The sequence below is a fragment of the Eschrichtius robustus genome, chromosome 14 (assembly GCF_028021215.1).
Source record: "Eschrichtius robustus isolate mEscRob2 chromosome 14, mEscRob2.pri, whole genome shotgun sequence".
Lineage (NCBI taxonomy): Eukaryota > Metazoa > Chordata > Mammalia > Artiodactyla > Eschrichtiidae > Eschrichtius > Eschrichtius robustus.
This window is the reverse complement of record NC_090837.1, coordinates 12,450,649-12,477,601: the sequence shown is the minus strand read 5'-3', so window position 1 is coordinate 12,477,601 and position 26,953 is coordinate 12,450,649. Positions and strand designations below refer to the sequence as shown.

The 26,953-nt window shown below is 53.6% G+C and overlaps 1 protein-coding gene across 1 annotated transcript in view; it reads right to left on the bottom strand.

Moving 5' to 3' along the window:
- Positions 1 to 4,760: 4,760 nt before the first annotated feature.
- Positions 4,761 to 26,953, bottom strand: part of TESC (tescalcin) — a 63,899-nt gene continuing 41,706 nt past the window's right edge. The window contains exons 3-8 of the mRNA XM_068562327.1: positions 19,022 to 19,102; positions 13,083 to 13,222; positions 11,376 to 11,437; positions 11,171 to 11,278; positions 7,252 to 7,299; positions 4,761 to 4,952 (exon numbers count right to left, since the gene is read on the bottom strand). Coding sequence (XP_068418428.1) covers positions 4,875 to 4,952; positions 7,252 to 7,299; positions 11,171 to 11,278; positions 11,376 to 11,437; positions 13,083 to 13,222; positions 19,022 to 19,102 — 517 coding nt within the window. The 3' untranslated portion in view covers positions 4,761 to 4,874. The remainder of the gene's footprint in view (positions 4,953 to 7,251; positions 7,300 to 11,170; positions 11,279 to 11,375; positions 11,438 to 13,082; positions 13,223 to 19,021; positions 19,103 to 26,953) is intronic.

Here is a 26,953-nt window from a genome sequence, read left to right as displayed (position 1 = left end):
TACCACTTCACCAGCTTTCCCCCACCCTGGAAATCTCACCTGACATGTTGAATAGTTTTTCCCAGAACCACTATTACAGGGGTTCCTAGCCCAGGATCCAAGAAACCCACACAACCGTAAGTGAAAATGTGCATAAGGGCATTTTCTGGGAGGAAGTATGGCTCTTTCATCAGATTCTCCAAGGGAACTATAGCCCTGGGAGTTTCATCTGCAGCCGCTAGGCTATGCTTTGCGGTCTCAGCCCTGTGCTGCCACTGCCGCTGCCCAGGCAATAATCCATTTGCAGAGACACCCCCTAGGGCCAGCATCACCTCCCCTACCAAGGCTGACCAGATTCAGCTGATTCGAGGAAAAACTGAATGTCCGCAGGAGTGGAGTCTTGGTCCTTTCTGTGCAGGAGAGCTGACCACACCAGGATGAAGTCCTCCCTACCCCTCCCCAGAACCAGAGGCCCCACGTTTGGGGGGATAGCACGTCCCACTCTGCATTCAAATGACAAACACCGGTCACCGCAAACCAGCTTCGCTCATCCTCGGAGAAAAACGTCTTCCTGGTAGGGGCACAGCTTTCTCGTTAAGGCCGTCCACTGCCTGTCAGGATGGGCAGGTCTACGACAATGGCTGAGGCGGGGGCCGGCTGGCTCTCCCGACTCGGACCTTTGCTCTGGGCAGCAGCTGTGGCAGCCGGGAGCGTGTGGTGCTGGCCGCCCGTCCGCGGCGCCCTGAGCCTCGCAGACCTGCCCACCTCACCAGCGGCCAGGCCAGATGGCTCCCTGGCTGCTGCAGTGGGCCATGCAGCGATTTGGACGGAGGCTGCCTGGGATGGGCGATGGCACAGCCCCTCTCACTGGGCTCCGGCCCCTGCCATGCGGGTGCCAGCCTGCTCTCTGCCTCTGATGGTGGGCAGGGGCTTCCAGGCAGAAGCTCTGTGCCGGGGACCTTTTCATCCCCTAGGGAGGGAGGGCAGGCTCCCCCGCCCCACCACTGTATCTTCTCTCCCCTCCCCCGGTGCTAGCACTAACGCTGCCGCCTCGTTTCTCTAAGATGGAGGCGGCCATAAACTGCTTCTCGGTACATCCTCCAGCCTTACTGCTGCCCCTTGGACCACTCCTGGGGTAAAGACCAGAAACCTAGCCCCTTGCTGACTTGGTCAACATACAGATTAGAAGGAAGAGGAGTCACCGTGTGCCCGTCAGAGTCCTCAGTCCTCCTGGGGCCAAGTTCATCCACCACCGAATCCCTGCTGGCACGTGTTCACTGATTCCAGAAGAGCCTGGAGACAAAGGCAACACTGACACCCTGGAAGTCGTGGTGAAAACCCCGGCTCCTCCCACTCAACTCTCCCAGGCCTTCCCAAGGTCACTGTGTGGGAGGACAGCTTGCAAAGCAGGTGTTTGCGGAACACTTGCCAAGGCAACTTGTATCTTTAACTCTGCATCAGCCTGCGTAAGTCCACTGTGCCGTCTGCAGTTCAGCTCCGGCCTGGTGAACCACAGGCAGTGGAGACAGGTTCAACTGTTCGGCGACAAGGATCCGATCCGTACACGCCGCACATCGAGAACTTGCCAGTGCCCGGGATCAGAAAAAAATGTAATGGTTTTGTTAAAGTCTAGCAATAATTCGCTCCCTCAGAGGGTGCTTGGCCAAAATTGGAAGCTGTTGTCATCTTACTGCATTCCCTTATCCATAATTCATGTTTAACGTGGCTGCAGAAGTTTTCCCCTGAGCTTCTCATATTAGATTTCCATTACACAGCCCTTTTGTAAACCTACCAAATTGGCGTGTTTGTGTCAAACTGCCGTATTCTTTTAACGGCCAAAAGCCGAGTTCTGGTAACTTTTCCCCTTGGTACTATGCTTTCAACCCAATTCCTGGGAAATGGGTGGAGAACATGGAGAGAGGTGGCCTCACCCTCATCCCGCAGGCTGCCGACACTGTCCCTGCTCCGTCTCCTCCACCCACAGCCTGAGGCCCTCGCAGCACTGACTTCAAATATTTGACTTAGCACTGATTAGTCACAGGGGTATAATTCCTAATAAAAGGAAAGCTGTAAAACAAGTGCATTTGGTAATTTCTCAACTTGCCTATTTTAGAACAAACATCACCTGCTTCAGGCTGCTTCAGATGGGGGGAGGGTGCTACACTCCCTCAGGGTCTCTGCAGCCAGAAAGCCCCTCCTGGGCACGCCCACCAGTCCAGCCCGTAAGGGGCCGTTTCCGAGCCTCCAGCCTCCAGCCTCTGCAGACCGCACTGCCCAGACAGCCGTCCTGAGATGCGTACCCAGAGCAGTGACCCTCGTTCTTTCTAATCAAAGGCCAGCAGACTGGGGGGAATAACCACCCTTCCTAGGAGCAGGTCCGCACCAACTAATAGAAGACCCCGATCACTCCCGGAACGACCAAATGAGTGAAAACACATCATGCACACAGTGCCCTGGGAGGCGGCGGGGGAGCCCCAGGCGGACTCTGGCCGGCCCTCTGGTGGAAATGAGCACCAACCCTGCCGATCAGAGGACATCCTCAGTGACGGTGAACAAACAGCTTGGGTTTGAGCAGTATGGACTGGGCTCAGGGTGGATAAATCTCATTTTAATTAGCGGTTTAGGTAAGCTGAGGCTTCAAAGACACGAGGCCGGCCCTCGGTGGGCTGAACAAGGGCAAACGCTTGCCTGTGCCCACACTGGCCATGTCTCCCAAACGCAGGCTCTGCAGGGGGGCTGATGGAAGATCTATTATTTATAAAAACACTTTACATTAATGAACTGCCTTTGTTGAGAAGAACAAAATGGAAGCAAATTGGGAGAATCCCAGAAAATCCAGCCTACAGTGGCCACACCAGCAGTCCTGCTGCTCTGTAACTCCACGGGTCCCCGGCAGTAGTGCGGGGCAGGGAAGGGCACGGGGAGGGCAGGGGGATGCACGCTTCTGCCAGGCTGCAGGGGTCTCACTGGAGACCCGTCCTGGACGATAGCTAACTAGCACCTAAATAGGACCAGATCTCCCCACACCAGGCCTTTCTAGATTCCCTCTGTGGGCTGCCAGGCACCCAGGGGTGTGAGCAACTGATCCCAGCAGCAGGAGAAGCGGGGGTGGGGAGGGAGATCACATCCCACTTTCCCACCCCATTGCCGGCACCTGGAGGGTAAGAAGCACAGCCTTGGCCCTGACCTACTGCTTTGAAAATGTCAAAATATTTGTGGAATTAAGCACAAGTCTAAATAAGAAGCAGATTCTACTGTGTAGCACAGGGAACTACATCCAATCTCCTGGGATAAACCATAATGGAAAATATTAAAAAAGGAATATATATATATATATATATATATATATATATATAACTGAGTCACTTTGCTGTACAGCAGAAATTAGCACAACATTGTAAATCAACTATACTTCGATTTAAAAAATAAAGTTAAAAAAAGCAGCCGAGCTCTGGAAGTGACTTCAGACCTCTCTCTACTTACCAGAGATGTGGCCGCGCTGCCCCTGGCCGCCTGCCTGTCAGGCGCACCGTGGAGACTGGTGTTCCTCAGGCACAGCTGGGGTCGGAGGCCCAGCCCGGTCCACCGCACGCTCACCGGGGTGGGATGCCCGCGCCAGCTCTGTCTAAACGATGAGGGTTTCCCAGCTCCACTGCTGCCCTCGGGACACCTGCTGGCTTTTAAATACTGACGTTAATCTCGTCCTAAGCAACGTGTGCCCAACACAGCTTTGGGGGGCGGATGTCAGAGGAAGGACCATCATGACTGCCTCAGGGAAGGGAAGACCAGGTGCTGGGCGTCGGATGAAGACTCCAGGGGGCGCCTGTTACATTCTGAACCCCAACATGTGGGTATAAGATAGATAAAGCACACTTAATATCAAAACTGAATTACAAATTCAAGAATGCAAACAATAGCAATAGCCAATTATCAGGGGAACTTTCCTGGAAGGCTAGGAAGGTGCCTCCCGGCGAGTGTGGATGAAGCAACTACCAGGAGGAGGCCTGGAATGTCAACAGTGACCAGTGACCACGGTGATGGCAGCTCTTCCGAGCGAGTCAGCAGGTCACCAGGGCACCACCGGCTGCCAGCCCTCTGCTGACTCATGGGCCACTGCCACCAACCGAGATGAATGACCTTTGTTTCTTCCTCCCCTCAGACCCCACTGCCAGAAGGTGACAGCCGGAGTTGTGGGAGATGCCACCTGGGGCAGTCACCTCCCCTGCTGCTGCTGCGCTGGGGACAGTGGAGTGCAGACTATGCAGCCGGCCGCCATCCTGAGGAAGGGCCGCAGGGCACACCCAGCCCGTTCCCCGCCGGGCCCTGACCGCCGGCGGTCCCAACACCGCGGGGCAAGCTCGGGCGCTCACTGCGGCTGGCCCAGGCTCAGCTCCTCTTGTCTCCTCCTTGGGTCTGAATATCCGGTCACGGCACCAAGGAAGCCCCACCACCCAAGTCCCTGCCCCCATGGAGTGAGGGGCTGCTTCTCCTTACTTCCCTGCCGCGGCCTGAGAAGGCGGGCAAGTTCCCAGCACTCAGCAGGGAAAAGAGCAAATACTTAACCCAAAATAAACCAGAAAGGAAGGAGACAATAAATCCCCTTGCAGACCAGCCTCTGAAGACTTGCTGCTGCGGCTTGCTCCTCGCTCCCCACCGTCAGCCAGCCTCGGGCCACCAAGTGGCCAGGCCACGTGCATGGACGTGGGGAACAGACAGGAGCCACGTTCATTAACAAACCCTTTTTCTTTTTTATTGGAGATAAAAACAGCAAAGCCCCGTGTACCATACCCTGCGGGAAAAAGAGGTGAGCGAGGGACGTTGACTGTCTACAAGAGCTGCAGCAAAAGGGCCCCCGGGGGCCTCGCTGCCCCGGGCTCTCCGTGGGGGAGGGGCGGTCAGTGGCACAGGGCGATGGTTTCCATGTTAAGGAAGCGGACGTGCATCTTTGTCTCGATGTCTATCCCCTGCCAGATCTGGAACAGACGGAGCAGTGTGAGCGGGCATCCCCACCGGGGTCCTCGGCCACCTTCCCACCCGCCCTCCTCCGCCACCCACTGAGGAGCTCCCGCAGGTGGAATCCAGTGCGAAGCGTGGAAGAGAAACTTCCATCTGCCTTTTTGCTGGTTAATTGGGCTCTGACATTTGGATTCTTTCTGGATTGTCACAGCAAGTTATTATTAAGTACTGAATCCAAGCTCTTAGCTGAAGTCACTTGAATCCCACCCACCACGTCAGGCTCTGTGATTTTCATGCAAATTCCTTAACCCCACACTAAACCTCCTTTTCACCAGAAAAATGTCGAGACCACCACCTGTGCTGCCCATTCACGGAATGTTCTGGGGGCTCCAGGGGAATCATGCACGGAAGCGGTTTATAAACTGTTAAGGGCTGTGCAATTATAAGGTTTCATTAAGCCATCATCATTAATTAAAAGGTCACAACAGTTAGGTCTTTACAACCTCCCAGGGATACGAGGTCACCATGTTCCAGACAGACAAGCTCATGCCCAGGAAAGGTACTTTCTGCCAAAGACCACATCCATCACCACATACCTGCTATTGGCACTGCCGTCACGGTCCATCCTGGCTAGGGCCCTAGCGGACACTCAGGCCACCAGACCCTGTATCTGCCATACTAGGAAGCCCCAGCGTGGGCAGGACTGTGCGCTCGCCAGCTCCTTGGCCACTCGGGGCCCAAGAGGACCACGGATGGAGAAGTGGCGGGCAGGATGCGAACAGGAACGGAGGGACGTGGTGGGCAGTGACTTGTCACTGCCTCCCTGCTTATGTAAGAACTTCAAACTGTCAAGCTGTCACCCTCAACATCTCCAGGGACCGCCTTGAGGCTGGGGAAAGCAGAGCCCTGTGGGCACCCAAGTGGCAGGGAGGCCTCAGCACATTTCCTGCCACTGTCACATGCCTACGGTCCCCCAAGTGTTTTCCTTGTTAGGTGAACAAGACGTTCCCAGGAGAAGATACCTGGATGCCAGGGTGGTTTCTGCCAAAGGCCGGGTGATGCCAGGTGGCAGGAGGCTAGTTGTGGGGCTCAGAGAATGGGATGGGCCGGCTGGTCAGGGAAAAACTCCCACGGTGCAGAGGCAACGGGCTTGGGAACACTAGAGGCGGGGCAGCGGCGGGGGCGGCCTTCTGGGGAAGAAGCTTGGTTTCTGAGGCCAAAATTGGATTTCATCCTATCTTCTGGCTTAAAGCAGCCGTCCCTCCTCCCTAAGCTTCCCTGGCCTCCCTGATCTTCTAACTTCTTATTCTGGTTCTTGCTTGAGTGTCATCACTTTTCTGGAGCGCAGACCTCAGAACAAGCCAAGGTGACCTGTGGCACAAACGCCAACTCAGCCTCTCCCAGTCTGCCTGCCCTGCCCAGCCCTGGGGGCGGCGGAGGGGGGCGCCTGTCCTCCTCCGGCCCAGCAGGCCCTTTGGGTCTCTCCCTCAGGCCCAGGTCTGTGCCGCCCGCCCCCTTCCTCTTGCCATGACTAGCCAGGTTGGCGGCGCAGACTTTGGGGGAGCGCCCGGCCGAGCTGCCCCTCAGCTCACCAGAGTCCCCGGCCCCAACCCAGGCACAGGCCTGTTTCCCTCGGGCCACCCGGAGAGTTGGCGGCGGGCCCGGGAGCCACGCTGGGTATCGTTCCCCTGACTTCCCATCTTCCTCGCCTCCTGGAAGGGGCTCGGGGACACCGCTGTTGGGATGCTCAGGGCCAAAGCACGGGCAGAGCACGGGGGGCTCGACTCCTTGCCACGGGGATCTGCCTGTCAGAGCAGCGAAGGGCCCCAGTTCCCAGCCTGCGAGCAGGCTTGTAGCAGTGAAGGCTGGGCGAGGCCTGAACGTCCACTAACAGGGGTGGAAGGTGGGCAGCCAGACAAACAGCACGGACTGCGAGGCCCAGGGCAGAACCACACGCGGTCAGCACCAGTGTGTGCTTCTGTGAAGAGCAGGTCTCGTACAGGCACAGAACATTCCAGAACCCTGGTTCCAACTGTCAACAGGGTGCTTCTGAGAAGGGGGACCAGGGACTCGCGGGGGGGAGAAAAATGGAGTTTTCCTCACAGGCCCTTTTGCACTTGCTTAGTTGTTCTGACTGTGTATAATAACTATCATCACCCTTCCAATAAAAATAAGTAAAGCCAGTTTAAACTATTTTAAAGGCCACACCCAGGCTTGACCCCTTTCCACAGAGACGCCCATCTCCTCCTGACCAGCAGGGTCCCCCTCAAGCCCCCAGCACAGCCCCCGTGCCCACCCCCACCCCCAGGTACCCACCTTCAGGAAGTCATCGAAAGTGATGCCCTCGTACACCTGATCAGGCTCCTGGGGACAGAGCACAGGGTGCAGTGAGGGGCTTCTGCCTGAAGACCCTCCATCTTCCCCCCACCCTGCAACACAGAAGGCTGGGGCCATTTAGGGAGAATCATGAGAACGGGGAGAACATTCTGGATTGTTTGCCTCCAGCTCGAGGCTGTTGGCCCTGAACTCCAGCGTCCCCTTCACTGGCTGGATGGTGGGACGGAAGGTGGTGCAGGCTCACCAGGGCCCCACCCACGCCCCCCAGGGAGGACAGAGCAGGCGAGGGTGGGAAAGGAAGAGGTGGGCACAGAGGCAGGGCTCGCTCCACCCGGCACAGCCGCCTCCTACCACTTCCCAACAGTACGCCCACCAGCAGACACCTCCTGCCATCTCTTAGTCCTGCCTCCTCAAACCAGCCTTGGTAAGACCAGTTCTGGGCCGACCTGCACTCCAGACACTGGGGAAAGGGCCAAGTGAGTCACCCTGATAACATCTGGCCCAGGGGCCTCCCACCTGCCAAGTCACTGGCAGTGCCAGTCTCTGCACACACACGAGATGATAAATGGGGCTCCTGCCCCTGATGCTGCTAAGACCAAGTCCCCACGGCGCCCTTTGTGACAGTGAAAGCTGGGCTGACACCCCACTGCCCGTCAATACAAGACCAGCCAAATAAATCGTGGTCGCCCTGGCTATTGGTTACCACGAAAAAGGGGTCGATCTAGACCTGCTGATATGGAAAAGGCTCCAAGATACATACACGGCGGAAAAAAACAAACAAGGAGCAGAAAGATGCCTGCAGATTCTGTCCCCCATCACTAAGCAGACGGCTGCCACCTGCCCCGTGGACCTGTGGGGTCAGCATGGGGGAGAGGGAGCCGTGGCAGTTCAGCGCCATTTTGTGTGAATCGGAACCGAAAGACACACGTGTACACGTCGGTCTGTGTCAGGAAAAACACCATCAAGGGCAGTTCCCTTTAGGGAAAAGGACCAGGGCCGATGGGAGGAGGGCCAGGAAAGACGCACTTCTCTTTCCGCACCGCTCGGAAACTTGTTCCTACGTGTATTTAAGAAAACATCGGCAGGCGCTCTCTGAGCGTTTGCCGTGTGTACTTTACAAACGTTATTACCATGAACTGATGCAGACCTCACAACAGCTCCCAGAGGTGGGTTCTGTTCTTAATCTAATTTTGGATATACTTTTTTTTTTTTTTTTTGAATGTGGACCATTTTTAAAGTCTTTATTGAATTTGTTACAATATTCCTTCTGTTTTATGTTTTAGTTTTTTGGCCGAGAGGCACGTGGGATCTTACCTCCCTGACCAGGGATCGAACCCGCACCCCCTGCATTGGAAGGCAAAGTCTTAACCACTGGACCGCCAGGGAAGTCCCCTGGATATACTTTTTAATTTTATGAAAAACACCAATTTTTTAGAAGGCCTGGGCCAGCCCTGTCCCTAGGGCTGTCCGCTCTTCCTGCCCAGGGGCACAGACAGAAGTGGTCGCCCACTCCCTGCCAGAGACCCCGGATTCCTAGGGCGGCGAGGAGAGCTAATTATAGATAAGGCCCCGCCGGCCCAAGACCCGGGCTAGAGGGCGGGCACCGGGTGGAGGGGCTGCAGGGTCAGGGCAGCGCCCTAGGCTGAGACCCCAGCACAGCTGCCCCAGCCTCCAGCCACAACAAGGCTTTCCAGGGAAACACCCCGGAAAGAGCTCACTGCCGCAGTCGACAGCCGGCTTCGGAGGTCCGTTACAGTGGGGCGATGCGTCATTTGTCTTTGGCGAGAGGTGCAGGCAGAAATGTTAAGCGTCCTCGGAGGCCACAGGGTATGAACTGACTCGGCCACCCCTCAGCCTGCGCCTCTGTGTTTATCTGGTAGACGATCACACAAGAAAATATTCTAAGAGCACAGAGAGGATCCGTAAGTAAAGAAAGATGCACACGGTGAGCAGGACACATACCCGGGGAGCCGGCACAGACTCCCGGAATGCCCCGGCTTCTAAGGTTGTGCAGCTTTTATGCAGATCAGCAGCTGCCAGCTGCCAACAACTTTACTACAGCAAATTAAGAAAACCGTCGCCAATTGAAACTGGAGTGGGACGGGGAGCAATTTAACGAAGGAGAGCGTCATTAAATCAAATGGGAATTTGGCTCGGGCAACCCGGCAGCGGAATCCCCGCGCTCCCCACCGAGGTCACCGGCCCTTTTCCGCGGCAGTTAATTGGCTGAGAGGGGTGGCTTCGCCAAAGCCAGAAGCCTCCCCCTGGGCCCCCGAAGCAGACAAATGAAATACAGGCCGAGAAAGTGACCTCAGACCCCGCCCCTGGGGGCAGGCCCGGGCCCGCCATCTCCTGATGACAGGCCTGGGCACAAACAGCAGGTTCCAGCAGGAAAACACCCCTCCACCTGGGCTGGGGTCACCCCAAAGCCATGATGGTGTCTGGGGCTGCAGCCACTATAAACACACAGGAGCCAGAGGGGACGGCCCCAGGGGGACCACCCGAAACCCTCAGGGAACAAAGTCCATGGAGATGGTCACGTGCCTGCCCACAGGGCTCCCGGGGGCTCCGAGCCCCTCCGTCAGGGGCTGTCTGGACTGAACTGGACCCGGCCCTGCAAGAGCGAGTCCACCAAGCGCAGCAAAAAGGTCGCTGCCCCCAAAGTCCAGAAAATTCTTCATGTCCCCACCAGTGAAGCAAGGTTACAGATCTATGAAGTGATGCACGTGAAGAAGCCAGCACAGTGCCTGCACAGCTGTGTGGTCACCCTACAGGTGACCCTGGGGGCACCTGGCTGCCTGGAGCCTCTAGGGGGCGCCTGCCAGAGTCCGTGCCTCCCCACCCTGACGACAGCGCCATCTGAGCACGGAAAAACCGGCAGTGACCGCTCATACGACGTGCCAGTCACCACTGCCCTGACCATTCGCTCCTGTGCCCCTCTGCACCAACGGTTCTGCACTGGGGGTGACTTCGCCCTCCCGCCCCAGGGACAGTGGGCCATGTCTGGAGACATGTTGGTTGTCACGACTTGGAGGGTGTGACTGGCATCCAGTGGGTGGAAGCCAGGGAGGCTGCTGAACCCCCTGCAACCCCAGGACAACCCCACGTGCCAACAAGGCTGCGCGGAGAAACCCTGCTCTAACTCACCGACGTCACCCCAGGCCCGACAGCACGGTTCCAAGAAATGACCCAGCCACTTCTACGCCAGTCGGACCCTGACAAGCCTCAGCTGTGTCCAGCTGTGGTCCAGCTCCTGCTCACGTGGTCCCACCCGCCTTCCTCCCCATCACATCTCGAGCCCGGCCCTCCGCCTGGGCCACCGTAGCAGCCTTGCAAGTGCCTCTGGTCGAATCCTCTCGTCTCTGTCAGCAGGGTGCCTCCCATCCTGTCAGTGCACAAGCCCTGATGGCCCAGCCCCTCTCCTCTGTCTCATCTACACGTCACCCCCCGCTGCTCCCAGCTCCTCGCTGGACCCCGGATCGTGGGCCCTCAAGAGAGCTCCCTGCTGACCCCTGCCCTCCAGGCCACAAATCCCCTCATTAATAATTAAATGAGAGCAAGCCCGGGCTGTATGCCGACCGGGCCTGGCACTGTGCCAGGCGCTGCCCGTGGGCCCGAGGAAGCTACACAGTGGGGTCCACAGCCCCCAAAGCCCAGACTCCCCTGCTTGGCCCGACCTCCCGGGGGTTGGGACGTCGGGCCGGTCTTCTGGGGGGACAGGAAAGCAGCGAGAGGCCTCTGAGCAGTGGTCGGCGCCAGGCCCGGTTAGAGCGGCGAGCAGGACACGCACAGTCTCTGCCCGCTGGGGCCTTCCAGAAACAGACTAGTACCAGGGCACGGCACGGCGGGGTGGGCAGGGGGAGGGGGGATCTGGGGGCCCGGACCCGGCAGCTCTCACCATCCGCCCCACGCAGACGCTGGCCGCCTCCATCATGGCCCCGTCGGCGATGGAGCGCGCAGACTCCTTCTCGATGTGGGGGTTTCCGGAGAGCAGCTCCTCGACCACCTGCCGGTGGAGCAGAGACGCCGTGACCTCGGGCCTCCATCCTGGCCGCAGGGCAGGGGAGGCGCTGGGGCCCCGCCGGCGCGGGAGCATACTTTACATTTCGATACTCTTCCAGGGTGATGCGGCCGTCGCTGTCCGAGTCATACATGTGGAACAGAACTGGGGGCGGCAGGGGGGAGAGAGCGGCTGAGTCAGGCAAGGCGGAGGGGAGCCCGGGTCCCCCTGCCTCCCAACCTTCCCCTACCTCAAACTGAGCAAAAGACCCCAGTAATGGAAACCTGACTGCCAAAGCCATAGGGGGCAAGGGCAAAGGCCATGGGGCCAGACCGATCACTTCCTGGTGGGTGACCTTGGGCGAGTGACCTAACTTTTCTGAGCCTCAGCTTCCCCATCTGTAAAATGGGAGTAACCACACATCTGCCTCATGGTGCTGCCAGGTGAGCTAAGGCTGGTGGACCAGGGCCAGCGACCGCCTGGCACACTGTGAGTGCAGATGATGTGATAGTCTCATTAACAGGAAGCCAGATCAGTGTTATTTCAAAGTGTCATTCCTGACAGACCCAAGAGGGTGGCTGTCATCCCAGGCCTGTGGCAGATCATGGACCCGGCTGCCTACATCCTGCCCCTGGCTGATCCGAGCCGGCCCCTGATGGTACGAGGGGCATTCACACCTGCTCTGGTTATTTCACTCTCAGTGACATCACGTGGTCCCTTTACTGACATCACTCAGCATCCCGCAGCCCAACAGAGCCAGGAGCTGAAGGGGAGGTGACCTCTCCGCCCCCTGGCTCAGCCTCAGGGAGCCTCAGGCACACAAAGTCCTCAGCCCTGGCACTTATCCAGCCTGGCGCTGTGCAAACATCTCTTCCCCTCATCCTCACATGACCCCGTGAGGCCAGGGCTGCCCTGAGCCCATTTCACAGATGGGGCTGCCAAGCTCACAGAAGCTAATAAGGCATTTGCCCGCAGCCACCCCATTAAGGGAGGGGCAGCTGGGGGGTTGAACCAGAGTCCATCCCATCCCACAGCCCTCACACCCCTTGACCTGGCCCTTGGAATAGTGTGGAAGCCGGGCGGACACCAGGCATCACCACCCTGCCCCCAATAGCCCTCAGTACACGTCCAGTCCTGAGCTAAGTATAGCCCAAGCCCCGTGTTTACATGTCCCTGCAGACGCTGCTGCCTCGGATGGGATGGAGAGGGATGCTGGAGTCGTGGGAAAGTGCACGGGGAAGGGAGGTGTGACGCAAGCCACCCTGGGACTCTGTGCCATCCCCCACCAAGGCTGATCCCAGCTAAACTTGCTCAGAGCTCCTCCGGGACGGACGAGCCCCACAGCGGCTGCCCCGTGAAGCTGCGTATGGTGGCCGGTCATGGGCCAGGGAAGGGAAGAAAGGAACTTTCAGGAAGCACCCGAGATCTCACCCAGCCTCAGCATCACCCCTACGTTCAGTCCTCATCCCCACCGTCAGGTTCAGGGTCACACAGCTGCTTAGTGAAGGGGCTGGATTGAACCAGGTCTGTCCAAACCAAGGGCCTTAACCTTTTCCAGTCAATGACACCTCCTTCTGTTCCCAGAAAACCACCAGCTGCTGAGAAGTGTCAACAAGGAGGCGGCCAGGGAGCAGCCTCGGAGGAGAGGGAGGTGCAAATGCCACCCTCTGTGTGTGAAAATCGGGACCAACCTCCCCAAGGCCTGGGCGGGTGCTCCCTGACCCTCCCCACCCCGCCTTGGGGGCGCAGCAGGACTCAGGGACACACAGGCGGCCAGGTGCGCACTGGGGAGGGGCCCTGCGACACCCACATCTTAGCTTCTCTTTCCGGCACAGCTGCACCTGCTCCTCATCCATGGTGGTGTCGATGGGCCGGAAGTAGGACATGATGGTCAGAAAGTCCTCGAAGTTGATCTCGTCAGCCAGGCCGCTGGGCCCCTTGCGCAGGTTCCTACGGGAGCAACGAGGGGGTGGCGGAAATGCATTAGAAACAGAATCTCGTCCTTCTGCTACCAACAGCCCTCGAGAACCCGGCCCTTCTGGGCACACACTTCACCTACGATGGCTGCCCAGCCTTGGGTTCTGTTTCCCAACAACCTGCTCGCGGGGGCCCCGGGCCCCAGGGCAGTTTAGTCCAGCCCCTCCCCGGCGCTCCCCCCCGCCCCAAGAAATCACCGTCTGAGGGCCTGGGGGGAGACACGGTCAACTGCACAGCTGCTGGGATGGAGGGCTGCCCGGGCATGCTGCGGTGCACAGAGCTGGGCACTTAACCACGGGGAAACCGAGGCAGTAATTCACCCAGGTACGTCTCCTGACCCTTGCCTTTAGATCGGGGGTCAGCGAACTGCAGCCTGGGGGCCAAATCCCACCTGCTGTCTATTTTTATATAGCCCATAAACTAAGAAGGGTTTTTATGTTTTAATATGGTTGAAAAAAATGTTGGAAAAGAAAAGAATAGCATCTCATGCTAAGTGACAATTCCATGAAATTCAAATTTCGGCGTCCATAAATAAAGTTTTACTGGTACACGGCCAGGTCCATTGATTTACATAGTATCCGTGGCCGCTTACAAGCTACAGAGGCAGAGTTGAGCAGCTGTGACAGAGACCATGTGGCCCGCAAAACATGAAATATTTACTCTCTGGCTTTTTAGAGAAAGTTTGCCAATTCCTGCTATAAGCTGTTTAAAACTTGAGTACAATGATCAGTTGCAGGCAGCTCTGAGTCATGTTTCCTACCAAAGTGCAAAACTCGCCAATGACTGCAGGTTTTCTAATAGATCATGGCACAGAGTCCCAGGGTGGCCTGCGTCACACCTCCCTTCCCCGTGCACTTTCCCACCACTCCAACATCCCTATGGATGTGCTTTTCTGCAGGGGCAAGAAAAGGGCTCGCGTTCCAGGCGGGGCTCAGGGAGCGAACCCAAGGTTGGGTCTGCCCTGTGCCTAGCACACGGCGGGTACCCAGCAAGTGCGTGAGTGCACTGAAAAGCCACTGGGTGAGGGTCCTGGCAGAGAAGAAGAGTTGAGAGAACAGCCTGGAGATGACTCCAACCAAACACGGGCACCTGACCCACTGCTGCCAAACCCTCATCACTAACCGACTTCCGCTGGTGCAGGTGGCCATCGGGCTGATGGGCTGAGGGTCCCTCTGCCCTCACTGTGCATCCTTGCAAAGAGACAGTTCTCAGCTGGCCCGGGATAACTGACAGTCAGGGGCTAGCGCTTGTCAAATGCATTTGGGTCCCACCTGGGGTTAGGACCATATCTCGGTTTAAAGGAATACATTCGAGGTTCTCTCTCTAGGGGCCCATCTACTCCTTTTCAAATACTGCCCCTGAAGTGTGCACCACACTTCACAGTTTAGAGACCTTGCTATTCCCAATCTTCCATTCCAGGACATTTTCCAGACAGAGGTGGCTCCCAAGCCTGGAACAGGGAAGGTGGATCATGAAACAACAAATCTGAGAGGTAAGGCGAGATCTTCTCCTGGACGCAGGAAGCCTAGTCTTAGAGTGTTTTTTCTCAATCTTCCCGGAAATCTTCTATCTTACAAAGTTTTTCCACTGCTCTTCCAGGCAGATTTTTAATAATCTCAGAGTTCTTGCTGTCAGGGGCACAGTCCAAATTTACAGGGCGTAAAAATAGCCCCAGGATTTATCGGGCTCCTCGGAGGTACTTTTCGCCGTGTTTGGGTTGCACGTCCTTCTCAAGGGGTTCAGGCTGCAGCGAGAGGGATGACAGTGAGCTCGGGGGACACGTGATAAACCCCGGGGAAGGCTGGCCACGAATGTGTCCTTCTCAGGGAAGGTCGAGACCTGGCTGCCTCAGCATCAGGACCTGATTCAGGCGCTAGGCATCCCTTCTCCTCCTAGTGTCCCCGGGAGGTCCACATAGGCCAGCATCACAGTCTCTAAAGGTGACCACAATGCAGAGACCGAGGAAACCCAGACACGGCACCTAGAGCCAGACCCACGTGCACTCCAGACCACTTCCACAACGGAGCACCCAAGACCTGGGTCGGGGGACAGAAGAACAGGGGCTACATCCAAATCTGCAGCCCAGCATGAGAGCATTCTTTCTGCAAGGATGCCTGATTCAGAGCAGTCTTCTCGCTTCCTTAACTCTCCGATGACCCTGTAAGGATCAGAGCCCTTGGAGGTGGGGACAGACCCAGCTCAAACTGCCCTCCAAGACGAGCTTCTTGGTTCAAAACGTCTTAGGAAGCAAGGTGGACGCTGGTATTTCTTGAAAGGAAAATCCTGTATCCAGCCCCTCCTCTGAGTCCTCCCCCACCTCCTTGCTGGAACTTACAGGACGAGATGTGAAGGATGCACAGGCGCCGAGCTGTTCTGGGTCCAGGCTAGGGAAGCCTTTCCTTCATCCTCCTCTATTTGGTGACTTCTGGGCTGCCCACTGACTCACCCGGGGCCTCCCTTTCTCCACACCATGTCTCTAAGCAGCCGCCCCAGGCTGAGGCCCCAGGACCCACAGGGGAGGCTCTCGCCATCCCCTACTGGCCACTGCCCTCCCTCTCCAGCTCACTGTCACGCGTCATCTTCCGATAGCAATTCCCTAGAGCAGGTGCCTCGTGAGCTGCCCGCACTGCAGACCCGGGAATCCCTTGACTCCGTCCCCATCCTATCCAGTCAATCTCCAGTTTCACTCCTCTGATCTCTCTGGGATCCCTCCTCGTCTCTCCTGGGACAGCCTGGTCCAGCCTCCTCCATCTCAATGGGCACACCACATGCAGACAGAATGAGCTTTGCAAAAAGCAAATCAGACTCTGTCACTCCCCTGCTCGATGCCCTCTGGGAAGCTCCTCCAGCTCTTGGGGTCACCCCCAAGCCCCCAACCTGGTCTCCTAGGCCCAGGAGATTTGGTCCCAGCCGCCCAGCTCTCACCACCCCTTCCCACCACACTCCCCTCCCCAGGGGCCCAAAAGTTTGTTTCAATGTCCACCTTCTGGGCACTCAACGTTCCCTGATCGACTAAGGCCCCTTCCTCCATCCTTTAGGTGCCACTGCACCTGCACCGCCCTTAAGAGCTCTGTCCTAACCTCAGATGCTCCAAGTACAGTAGGGGGTCTCTCCTGCCTCTGACTATGGACTCAGGGCACGCCTTCTTGTCCTCTGGCCCCTGCCCACGCACTGTCCCCTCAGCAGAGGCAGCACTCATGGACAGTGGCCTGGCAACGCCTGAATTCCACCCTAAGAGCTGAAAACGCAACTCCTGGATCTGTTCTGGTTTCCACAGGGGACAGCTGAGTGCCAAGCCACCTCAGGCCAGATTTGTTTTTTTGTTTGTTTTATAAATTTATTTATTTTTATTTACTTTTTCTTTATTTTTGGCTGCATTGGGTCTTCATTGCTGCATGCAGGCTTTCTCTAGTTGTGGCGAGTGGGGGCTACTCTTCGTTGCAGTGCGCGGGCTTCTCATTGCGGTGGCTTCTCTTGTTGTGGCGCACGGGCTCTAGGCGTGCGGGCTTCAGTAGTTATAGCACGCGGGCTCAGTAGTTGTGGCACACGGGCTTGGTTGCTCCGCGGCATGTGGGATCTTCCTGGACCAGGGCTCGAACCCGTGTCCCCTGCATTGGCAGGCGGATTCTTAACCACTGCACCACCAGCAAAGTCCCCAGATTTGTTTTAAGGAATAATTACATACAGTAAAAGGCACATATCTAACGTTTGGACCAATGTGTTCACCTGAGAAACCCACCCCCCAGTCAGGATACCAGAGGTTTCCCTCGGGCCCCTCTCCAGCCCAACCTGTCTCCTCCTGGGCTGGCGGTGAGAATGGAAGAATCAAGCCCTTGGCCCTAGGTGGGCCCCACAGGCCCGGGGCAAGCAGGGTTTGCCAGGACCTCTGGGTGTCATCCTCTCCTCACCTTAGCACACCTAGCACTGCAGGAGACACCAGCCCCTCTAGCTCCAACCCACAGAAGGCTGGGTCCCCGGGGCCCGGCCAACTTCACAACTGGCCCAGTCTCGTCCAGCCGTTTGGAAACAAGCCTCACAGACACATACATGCAGGCATGTGTATATACAGACACATGTAAGGCATCACTAGGCTCTGGTCACCCTGTACCATCTTCTTGTGACGCCTCCAACTCTAGGCCCCGACACCCATGTCGTCTCCACGTTTGGGGGCCGCATCACCGCTCCCCCTGCCACCTCCCCTCTCCACCACCTGCCAGCGCCCCCAATCCTGCTCTGCCTCACTGCCCACCCAGGCCTCCCTCTGGGATTCCGCAGGCAGAACCAGGATTAAAAAGGAGCTGAGGGCCCTGCCCACCCCACACCTCTCACCATGCTTGGCCTCTCTGTGCTCCAGCCAGGCCCCCTCTGCCACTCGCACCACTCCCTGTGCCACAGGGTCTTTGCACGTGCAGTTCTGGTCTCTCTCTGCTTTGCCTAGTTAACTCCTGGGCACTCTCTCCTCAGGTCTCACCCCACAGGTCCGGGAGGAAGGCCTCTGCATTTTCTGGGGCAGCCTGAGGACCCCGTAGCCCCAACCCGTGAACAGGTGAGGCCCGGAGTCTTGCTCAGGGCCCTGCAGCCCTGGCAGAACCAGAGCTGGGCGGTTCAGGCTCGTACAACTTGAAACCCGTCTGGGAGTCCCCACCCATGATATGACCTCAAGGAAGGGACATGCCTATTTCTGCCAGTTCTCCCTGCTTCTCAGAGATCTCTGCAGACACAGGGTGTCAGGCCTGGGCCCCTGGTGTGTTTGTCCACAGGTTCTGGCAGCCTGGAGAGGGCATGACCCCCTCCCCCCCACCCCTGCACCTCTCCACCAAGCCTCAGACACAGTGATCTCCATGAGGATATGTGAGTCTTTCAACTCCGACGACACTAAACATTTGGGGACGTGAGCTCTGGTGTCAGCCTCAGCTTTGGGATACTATCCATGGTGCCTCTCTCTGCCTCAGTCTGTAAGCCAGGGTGCTGAGCATAACGACAGCTACCCTGGCTCTTTAACATACCTCATCTCAGCACAGCCTCACAGCAACCCTGAGAGGCAGGTGCTATTATTACCTCCGTTCTCTATGTGAGAAAACCAAGTCAGCCTCCAAGAGTGGCCCCAGTGATCCTGCCTCCTGGTATTCATGCCCCATGTAGTCCCCTTTCCAAGTGCGAGGTGACCCAGTGACTTCTGATGAGGACAATATAGCAAAAATCATGGCATGTTATCTGCAAGATGAAGTTACCAAAAGATGGTGTTTTCCATCTCAGGTGCCCAATCTCTCTCTCTCTCATTGGAACATCTTACTCTGGGGGAAGCCAGCTGCCAGGTGTGGTAGCCCTGGTGACTGGTCCATGAGATGCCTCCAGCCAACAGCCAGGAGAGTGAGCTCGGAAGCACAGCCTCCCCCAGTCGAGCCTTCGGGTGAGTGTAGCCCCAACTGACCCACCCTGAGCCTGAGAACCCAGATCCCTGACTCTCAAAAATGGTTAGCCAATAAATATATATTGTTTCAAACTGCTAAGTTTGGGGGTAATTTGTTACACAGCCATAGCTAACTAATACAGAGGCCTAGAGAGATTGAGTGAGCTGTCCCAAGTCACCCAGCCATGAATCCAGGACTGCCAGACCCCAGACCTGTGCTTATAGCTCCTACCTGACAAAGCCCCCTCTTCTCTGCGTCAGCTTAAGGGGCTGTTCCGAGCACACGAGTCATGCAAGCAGTTACAAGGGCAAATGCTCCCCCAAAGTCACCCACCATCGGCAGTTCCAGGAGAAAGGCCCACCTGTTGTCGAAGAAGGCACGGACGATTTTGGATCGGATCGGGTTGAGCTCCAGGTCAGGGATGTTGTTGAAGTTCTCCTTGCTGGGTACCAAGGAGGGGGCACACCGGGAAAAGAGTGAGAAAAGAAAGCAGACGTCAGAGAGCATGTTCATCATTTCTCAAGCTGTGTTTTTGTATCCTGAGCAGACTCCCCGAGAACAGTCCAGAATGAGACAGGACTGGAATATGCTGCATCGGTCTGTCTCCTCCTCTAACCTCTGGACTGGCAGGACCACAGAGGGTCTGGAGGCTCAGAGATGCCCCTGTGAATCTGATAAACGTCCTAGACATCCACCCCCAGGAAGATGCAGCGACACAAGATCTGCACCCCATTCCGAGGGGTCAGAGAACCCAGGTAGGGAAACCCTCAGTTGGCCCTTCTGGAATCAGAGAAGCAGGATGCTGGCTTGGAGCTTTGGAAGACAGTGTGGCAGGTCCTCAACAAGTGAGAAACATGGAGTTACCATGTGACCCAGGGATTCCACTCCTAGGTATATGGCTGGGTATGTCCCTAGAGAAATGAAAACATTCATCCACATAAAAATTTGCCCATGAATATTCATAGAAGCATTCTTCCCAACAGCCATAAAGTAGAAACACCCCAAATGTCTGCCAACAGATAACTGGATAAATATGGTCTATCCGTATAAGAGAATATTATTCAGCCATAGAAAGGAATGAAATACAGATACAGGCTACAACATGGACGGACCTTAAAGACACAGTGCTAAGTGAAAGAAGCCAGACACAGAAGACCACATAGCGTATGATTTCATTCATATGAAATGTTCAGAATAGATCAATCCATAGAGACAGAAAGTAGCTTAGTGGTTGCCAGGGGCTGGGGGATTGGGAGTGATGGGGAATGGGAATGGTGTCTAAAGGTATGGGGATTCTTTTGGGGATGATGAAAATGTTGTAAAATTGACTGTGGTGATGGATGCATAACTCTGTAAACATACTAAAAGCCATTGCATTGCACATCTTAGTGGGTGAATTGTAGGATATGTGAACTGTATTTCAGTAAAGCTGTTTAAAAAAAGAGAGAGAGAGAGGGACCTCCCTGGTCGTCCAGTGGTTAAGACTCCACGCTTCCACTGCAGGGGGCGTGGGTTCCATCCCTGGTCTCCCTGCTCGGGGAACAAGATCCTGCATGCCAAACAGCAGCACGGCCAAAAAAAAAAAGAGAGAGAGAGAGGAGAGACGCTTGCAGGAGAGGGTGAATTTCAAACACAGCCACTCTGTTGCTGGGTCCTAGAGGCTGTGAGTTTGCAGGCGTGGAGGCAGATAAGTCCCTCACCTACCTGACCTTCCCGCATGAGGCCATCCTTTGTTCTCGGAATCTGCTTCCAGCTCCCTGGACTTCAACGGGCAGTGGCCTTGGAAGGGACCCAGGGCACAGGCTGGTAATTCCGGGGAATAAGGGGGCACGCCCAGTGGGGAGGAGGAGGAAGGATATTAGCCACTTAAAACGAGGATGTCCAGGGGCCCTCAGATTCAGAACTCGAAACTAGCACCAACCCATGCTGGGAAGGAGGAAGTGCCACATATACGGAGAATTCAGCACTGTCAGAGTTGGAAGGTTCTGTAATCACACAGCTGACCCCTGTCCTGCCCCCACCTTACAGATGGGGAGGCTGCGGCTCAGGGAGGAGAAGCAGGACCTGCCTGGGGCCCGGACGCCTCTGTGTTCTCTCCATCTCTGTGTGTTTCAGCCTCTCCCCATCCCCCAGTGCTCCCAGCTTGGCCCGCTCGCAGCACTTGGCCAAACTCAGGAGCAGGCATCAGTGGACGCCAACATTTTAGATTCCTGACGGCCCAGTTCTAAAGGGGGCGACACAGAGCAGCTGGCCTGCAGCAATGGAGTATTTATTTGGCCATAAAAAAGGAATGCAGTACTGACCCATCCTACAACACAGATGAACCTCAAAAGCATGAACCTTATTTCACCACTTAGCAGTGAAAGAAGACACACAAAAGGCCACATAGTGTATGATTCCATTTATATGAAATGTCCAGAATGAGCAAATCCATAGAGACAGAAAGCAGACTGGTGGGTGCCAGGGGCTGGGGGATAGTTAATGGCTCGTAGGCACAGGGCTTCTTTTGGGGGTGACGAAAATATTCTAAAATTGATTGTAGACTTTAAGTGGGCGAACTGTGTTGCATGTGAATTATATCTCAGTGAGGCTGTTTTAAAATATCCCTAAACTATTTTTAAAAACCAAAAAGCAAAGAACCACTGCACTATGGCTCCATCGATATAAAGAACAAAAAGTGAGGTGCTAACCTGTGCAGGTTCACGGTCAGCTGTCTCCGGGAATGGTGACTAGGAGGGAGCATGTGGGGGCTCTTGGGGCTGAGGATGTTCTGCTCTTGCTCTGGGTTTGGGGCCACGGGTGTGTTCAGTCTGTGAAAGATCATCTCACTGCCCCCGTCACTTTTCTCCATGCACATGACAGTCACCCCACACTGGCACAGGCCCCCATCCTCCCCTTCTTCCTGGTGAGTGGGAAGCAGCCACAGGAGGAAACAGACAGAAACCCCAGAGCCCCCAGGATGGGAACAGGTCAAGTCAAAGGGGCCACGTGGAGCTTGAGAGGGGATCTGGGGAGAAGGGAAAGGAAGCGAGCAGCTGCTAGTTAGCACGAGACCCCCAAGCCCTCTTTGGCTTTCACTGGCCAGGGGTCTTGGCTACTGCTAACTCTTCCTCAGCCTCAGTCTCCTCATCTGTGAAGTGGGCACAGCCTCTGGAGTCAGACTTGGGTTCTACCAGCTCTGCTACCTGGGACAAGTGACTTAGCCTCTCTGAGCCTCCGTTCGCTCCTCTACACACAGGAGCCTCAGGCGGCTGTCGCTCTCAGCACGGTGCCTGGTGAAGAGCAAGGGCTCCATGGATGGAGGCCTTCAGGCATCCGAGAGCACGGGGACAGGACCCTTGTCTCCACAGCACCACATCCCAGCACCACATCCTCAAGGCCTTGCACAACTGAGGGTTGCACAGGGACTCAAAACACGGCGTGGGGACCGAACAGCTGAGCAGAAGGGACGGCGGGTGTGGGCAGGGCACCTGGCCCCCAGGCTCTGCTCCTTCCCCAGGCATCCACACCCTTTGGTGCCCCCAGGAGTCCTCAGTCTGCAGATCCTTGGAGAGCATCGCAACCCCGCTCTGCCTTGCCGAGTCCTGGAAGGGGCTCTCAGAGGAGTTTTGTCCCAGGGCTGCTGGAAGGACCACATCTGGGGACACGCCTGGGAAGTAGGCTGGTTAATTCCCCAGGAGGGAACAGAGGCCAAAAATGGGGAAGCTGCAGGTTCTAGGGGGACTGGGAGACACCCGGTCCCCATGCTTGTGAAGGTGGCAAGAAGGGCCCCCCTGGCACCATGACATCCCACAAAGGGCCAGAGGGACCCTGGCTGACTTGGGTGGGAGAGCAGACAGCAAGGTCCCAGGAGGAGGATAAAGGCAGAAGGACCTCGAAGAGCCCGACTGTGTGTCTGGAGGAGAAAATTAACAACAAAAAAGAAGTCTGACCTCCCACTGACAGAGGTGAGGCAGATGCCAGGAATCGAACTGGGGACACAGTGTCTTTGGGTCCTGGCCGCACAGCCCCTGGCAGGTCTGTGCAGGTGTCTTTGAAGCCTAGCTGCCTTTCTCCATAAGCTAGAACCACACTGTCCCTCCCCACGGGCACCTTACTGACTCTCCAAGCCTCAGTTTCCTCATCTATGAATTGCGTACAGACCAAGCACCACCCCCCAATATCAAAGGGGAAGTGAAGTCAAGTACACCTGGGGGCCGGTCCAGGCTCCACTCCTGACCAGGCATGTGGTCCTGGGTGAGCCGCTGCATGTCCCAGAGCCTTGATTTCTCATCTGTAAAATGGGGATCGTGGGAATATCCCAGCAGGATCATGGGGTTAATGAAATGATTAAATGAGATAAACACAGGTTAAGGTGCTTATTTAGCACAATGCCTGACACGCAGTGAGATTGTCATTTTAAAATGATGATGATGATGGTGGTGATAATTATAACAGCAGCTGCAGCTAACCTTCTACGTACTCCCAAGGTGTCAGGTACTGTTCTGAGAGCTCTACATTATTATCCTACAAGGTAAGAACATATTTCCACCTTACAGATGAGGAAACCGAGGCAGAGAGGTGAAGAAATGTCTTACTGCTAAGAACGACAACCCCTGACTTAGGTGGCACATGGAAGCTCCAGCCCGGGAGCAGCTTCTCCTAAGGGGCGCGGGGAGGGGGACCAGGACTTTCCTGCCAGGATCTTTTGTGCAAAGGCATGTGGATGGGAGAACCACCTGGTGCAAGTAGGGAATTCTTGGGAATTCCCTGGCCGTCCAGTGGTTAGGACTTGGTGCTTTCACTGCCATGGCCCGGGTTCAATCCCTGGTTGAGGAACTAAGATCCTGCAAGCCACGTGGTGCAGCCAAAAAAAAAAAAAAAAAAAAAAAAAAGCAGGGAGAGAGGGCAGACAGCAGAAGCAAGAAGAACTACAACCCTGCAGCCTGTGGAACAAAAACCACATCCACAGAAAGACAGACAAGATGAAAAAGCAGAGGGCTATGTACCAGATGAAGGAACAAGATAAAACCCCAGAAAAACAACTAAATGAAGTGGAGATAGGCAACCTTCCAAAAAAGAACTCAGAATAATGATAGTGCAGATGATCCAGGACCTCAGAAAAAGAATGGAGGCAAAGATTGAGAAGATGCAAGAAATGTTTAACAAAGACCTAGAAGAATTAAAGAACAAACAGAGATGAACAAAACAATAACTGAAATGAAAAATACACTAGAAGGAATCAATAGCAAAATAACTGAGTCAGAAGAACGGATAAGTGACCTGGAAGACAGAAGGGTGGAATTCACTGCTGCGGAAGAGAATAAAGAAAAAAGAATGAAAAGAAATGAAGACAGCCTAAGAGACCTCTGGGACAACATTAAACGCAACAACATTCGCATTATAGGGGTCCCAGAAGGAGAAGAGAGAGAGAAAGGACCCGAGAAAATATTTGAAGAGATTATAGTTGAAAACTTCCCTGACATGGGAAAGGAAATAGCCACACCCAAGTCCAGGAAGTGCAGAGAGTCCCATACAGAATTAACCCTAAGCAGAAATATGCCAAGACACACAGTAATCAAATTTGCAAAAATTAAAGACAAAGAAAAATTATTGAAAGCAGCAAGGGAAAAACGACAAATAACATACAAGGGAACTCCCATAAGGTTAACAGCTGATTTCTCAGTAGAAACTCTACAAGCCAGAAGGGAGTGGCATGATATACTTAAAGTGATGATAGGGAAGAACCTATGACCAAGATTACTCTACCCGGCAAGGATTTCATTCAGATTCAACGGAGAAATCAAAAGCTTTACAGACAAGCAGAAGCTAAGAGAATTCAGCACCACCGAACCAGCTCTACAACAAATGCTAAAGGAACTTCTCTAAGTGGGAAACACAAGAGAAGAAAAGGACCTACAAAAACAAACCCAAAACAATTAAGAAAATGGTAATAGGAACATACATATCAATAATTACCTTAAACATGAATGGATTAAATGCTCCAACCAAAAGACACAGGCTTGCTGAATGGATACAAAAACAAGACCCATATATATGCTGCCCACAAGAGATCCATTTCAGACCTAGGGACACATACAGACTGAAAGTGAGGGGATGGAAAACACATTCCATGCAAATGGAAATCACAAGAAAGCTGGAGTAGCAATACTCATATCAGATAAAACAGACTTTAAAATAAAGAATGTTGCAAGAGACAAGGAAGGACACTATATAATGATCAAGGGACCAACCCAAGAAGAAGATATAACAATTATAAATATATATGCACCCAACATAGGATCACCTCAATACATAAGGCAACTGCTAACAGCTATAAAAGAGGAAATTGACAGTAACACAATAATAGTGGGGGACTTTAACACCTCACTTACCCCAATGGACAGATCATCCAAAATGAAAATTAATAAGGAAACACAAGCTTTAAATGACACAACAGACCAGATAGATTTAATTGGTATTTATAGGACATTCCATCCAAAAACAGCAGATTACACTTTCTTCTCAAGTGCGCATGGAACATTTTCCAGGATAGAGCACGTCTTTGGTCACAAATCAAGCCTCAGTAAATTTAAGAAAATTGAAATTATATCAAGCATCTTTTCTGACCACAACACTATGAGATTAGAAATCAATTACAGGGAAAAAAATGTAAAAAACACAAACACATGGAGGCTAAACAATACGTTACTAAATAACCAAGCGATCACTGAAGAAATCAAAGAGGAAATCTAAAAATACCTAGAGACAAATGACAATGAAAACACGACGATCCAAAACCAATGGGATGCAGCAAAAGCAGTTCTAAGAGGGAAGTTTATAGCTATACAAGCCTACCTCAAGAAACAAGAAAAATCTCAAATAAACAATCTAACCTTACACCTAACGGAACTAGAGAAAGAAGAACACACAAAACCCAAAGTTAGCAGAAGGAAAGAAATCATAAAGATCAGAGCAGAAATAAATGAAATACTAACAAAGAAAACAATAGCAAAGATCAATAAAACTAAAAGCTGGTTCTTTGAGAAGATAAACAAAATTGATAAACCATTAGCCAGACTCATCAAGAATAAGAGGGAGAGGACTCAAATCAATAAAATTAGAAATGAAAAAGGAGAAGTTACAACAGACACCACAGAAATACAAAGCATCCTAAGAGACTACTACAAGCAACTCTATGCCAATAAAATGGACAAACTGGAAGAAATGGACAAATTCTTAGAAAGGGATAACCTTCCAAGACTGAACCAGGAAGAAATAGAAAATATGAACAGACCAATCACAAGTAATGAAATTGAAACTGTGATTAAAAATCTTGAAAAAAAAAAAATCTTGCAACAAACAAAAGTCCAGGACCAGATGGCTTCACAGGTGAATTCTATCAAACATTTAGAGAAGAGCTAACACCCATCCTTCTCAAACTCTTCCAAAAAATTGCAGAGGAAGGAACACTCCCAAACTCATTCTATGAGGCCACCATCACCCTAATACCAAAACCAGACAGATACTACAAAAAAAGAAAATTACAGACCAATATCACTGATGACTATAAATGTAAAAATCCTCAACAAAATACTAGCAAACAGAATCCAACAACACATTAAAAGGATCATACACCATGATCAAGTGGGATTTATCCCAGGAATGCAAGGATTCTTCAATATACGCAAATCAATCAATGTGATACACCATAATAACAAATTGAAGGAGAAAAACCATATGATCATCTCAATAGATGCAGAAAAAGCTTTTGGTAAAATTCAACACCCATTTATGACAAAAACTCTCCAGAAAGTGGGCGTAGAGGGAACCTACCTCAACATAATAAAGGCCATATATGACAAACCCAGAGCAAACATCATTCTCAATGGTGAAAAACTGAAAGCATTTCCTCTAAGATCAGGAACAAGACAAGGATGTCCACTCTTCACCACTATTACTCAACATCGTTTTGGAAGTCCTAGCCACGGCAATCAGAGAAGAAAAAGAAATAAAAGGAATACAAGAAGCTAACACACTATTGTAAGGCAATTATACTTCAATAAAGATGTTTAAAAAAAAAAATAATGTAAGGCAGTATAAGATTATGCCAAACCTGCACTAAATATAGCACATTACATCTATAGCTAAAAAAAAGAAAAAAAGGAATACAAATTGGAAAACAAGAAGGAAAACTGTCACTGTTTGCAGATGACATGATACTACACATAGAGAATCCTAAAGATGCCACCAGAAAACTACTAGAGCTAATCAATGAATTTGGTAAAATTGCCAGATACAAAACTAATGCACA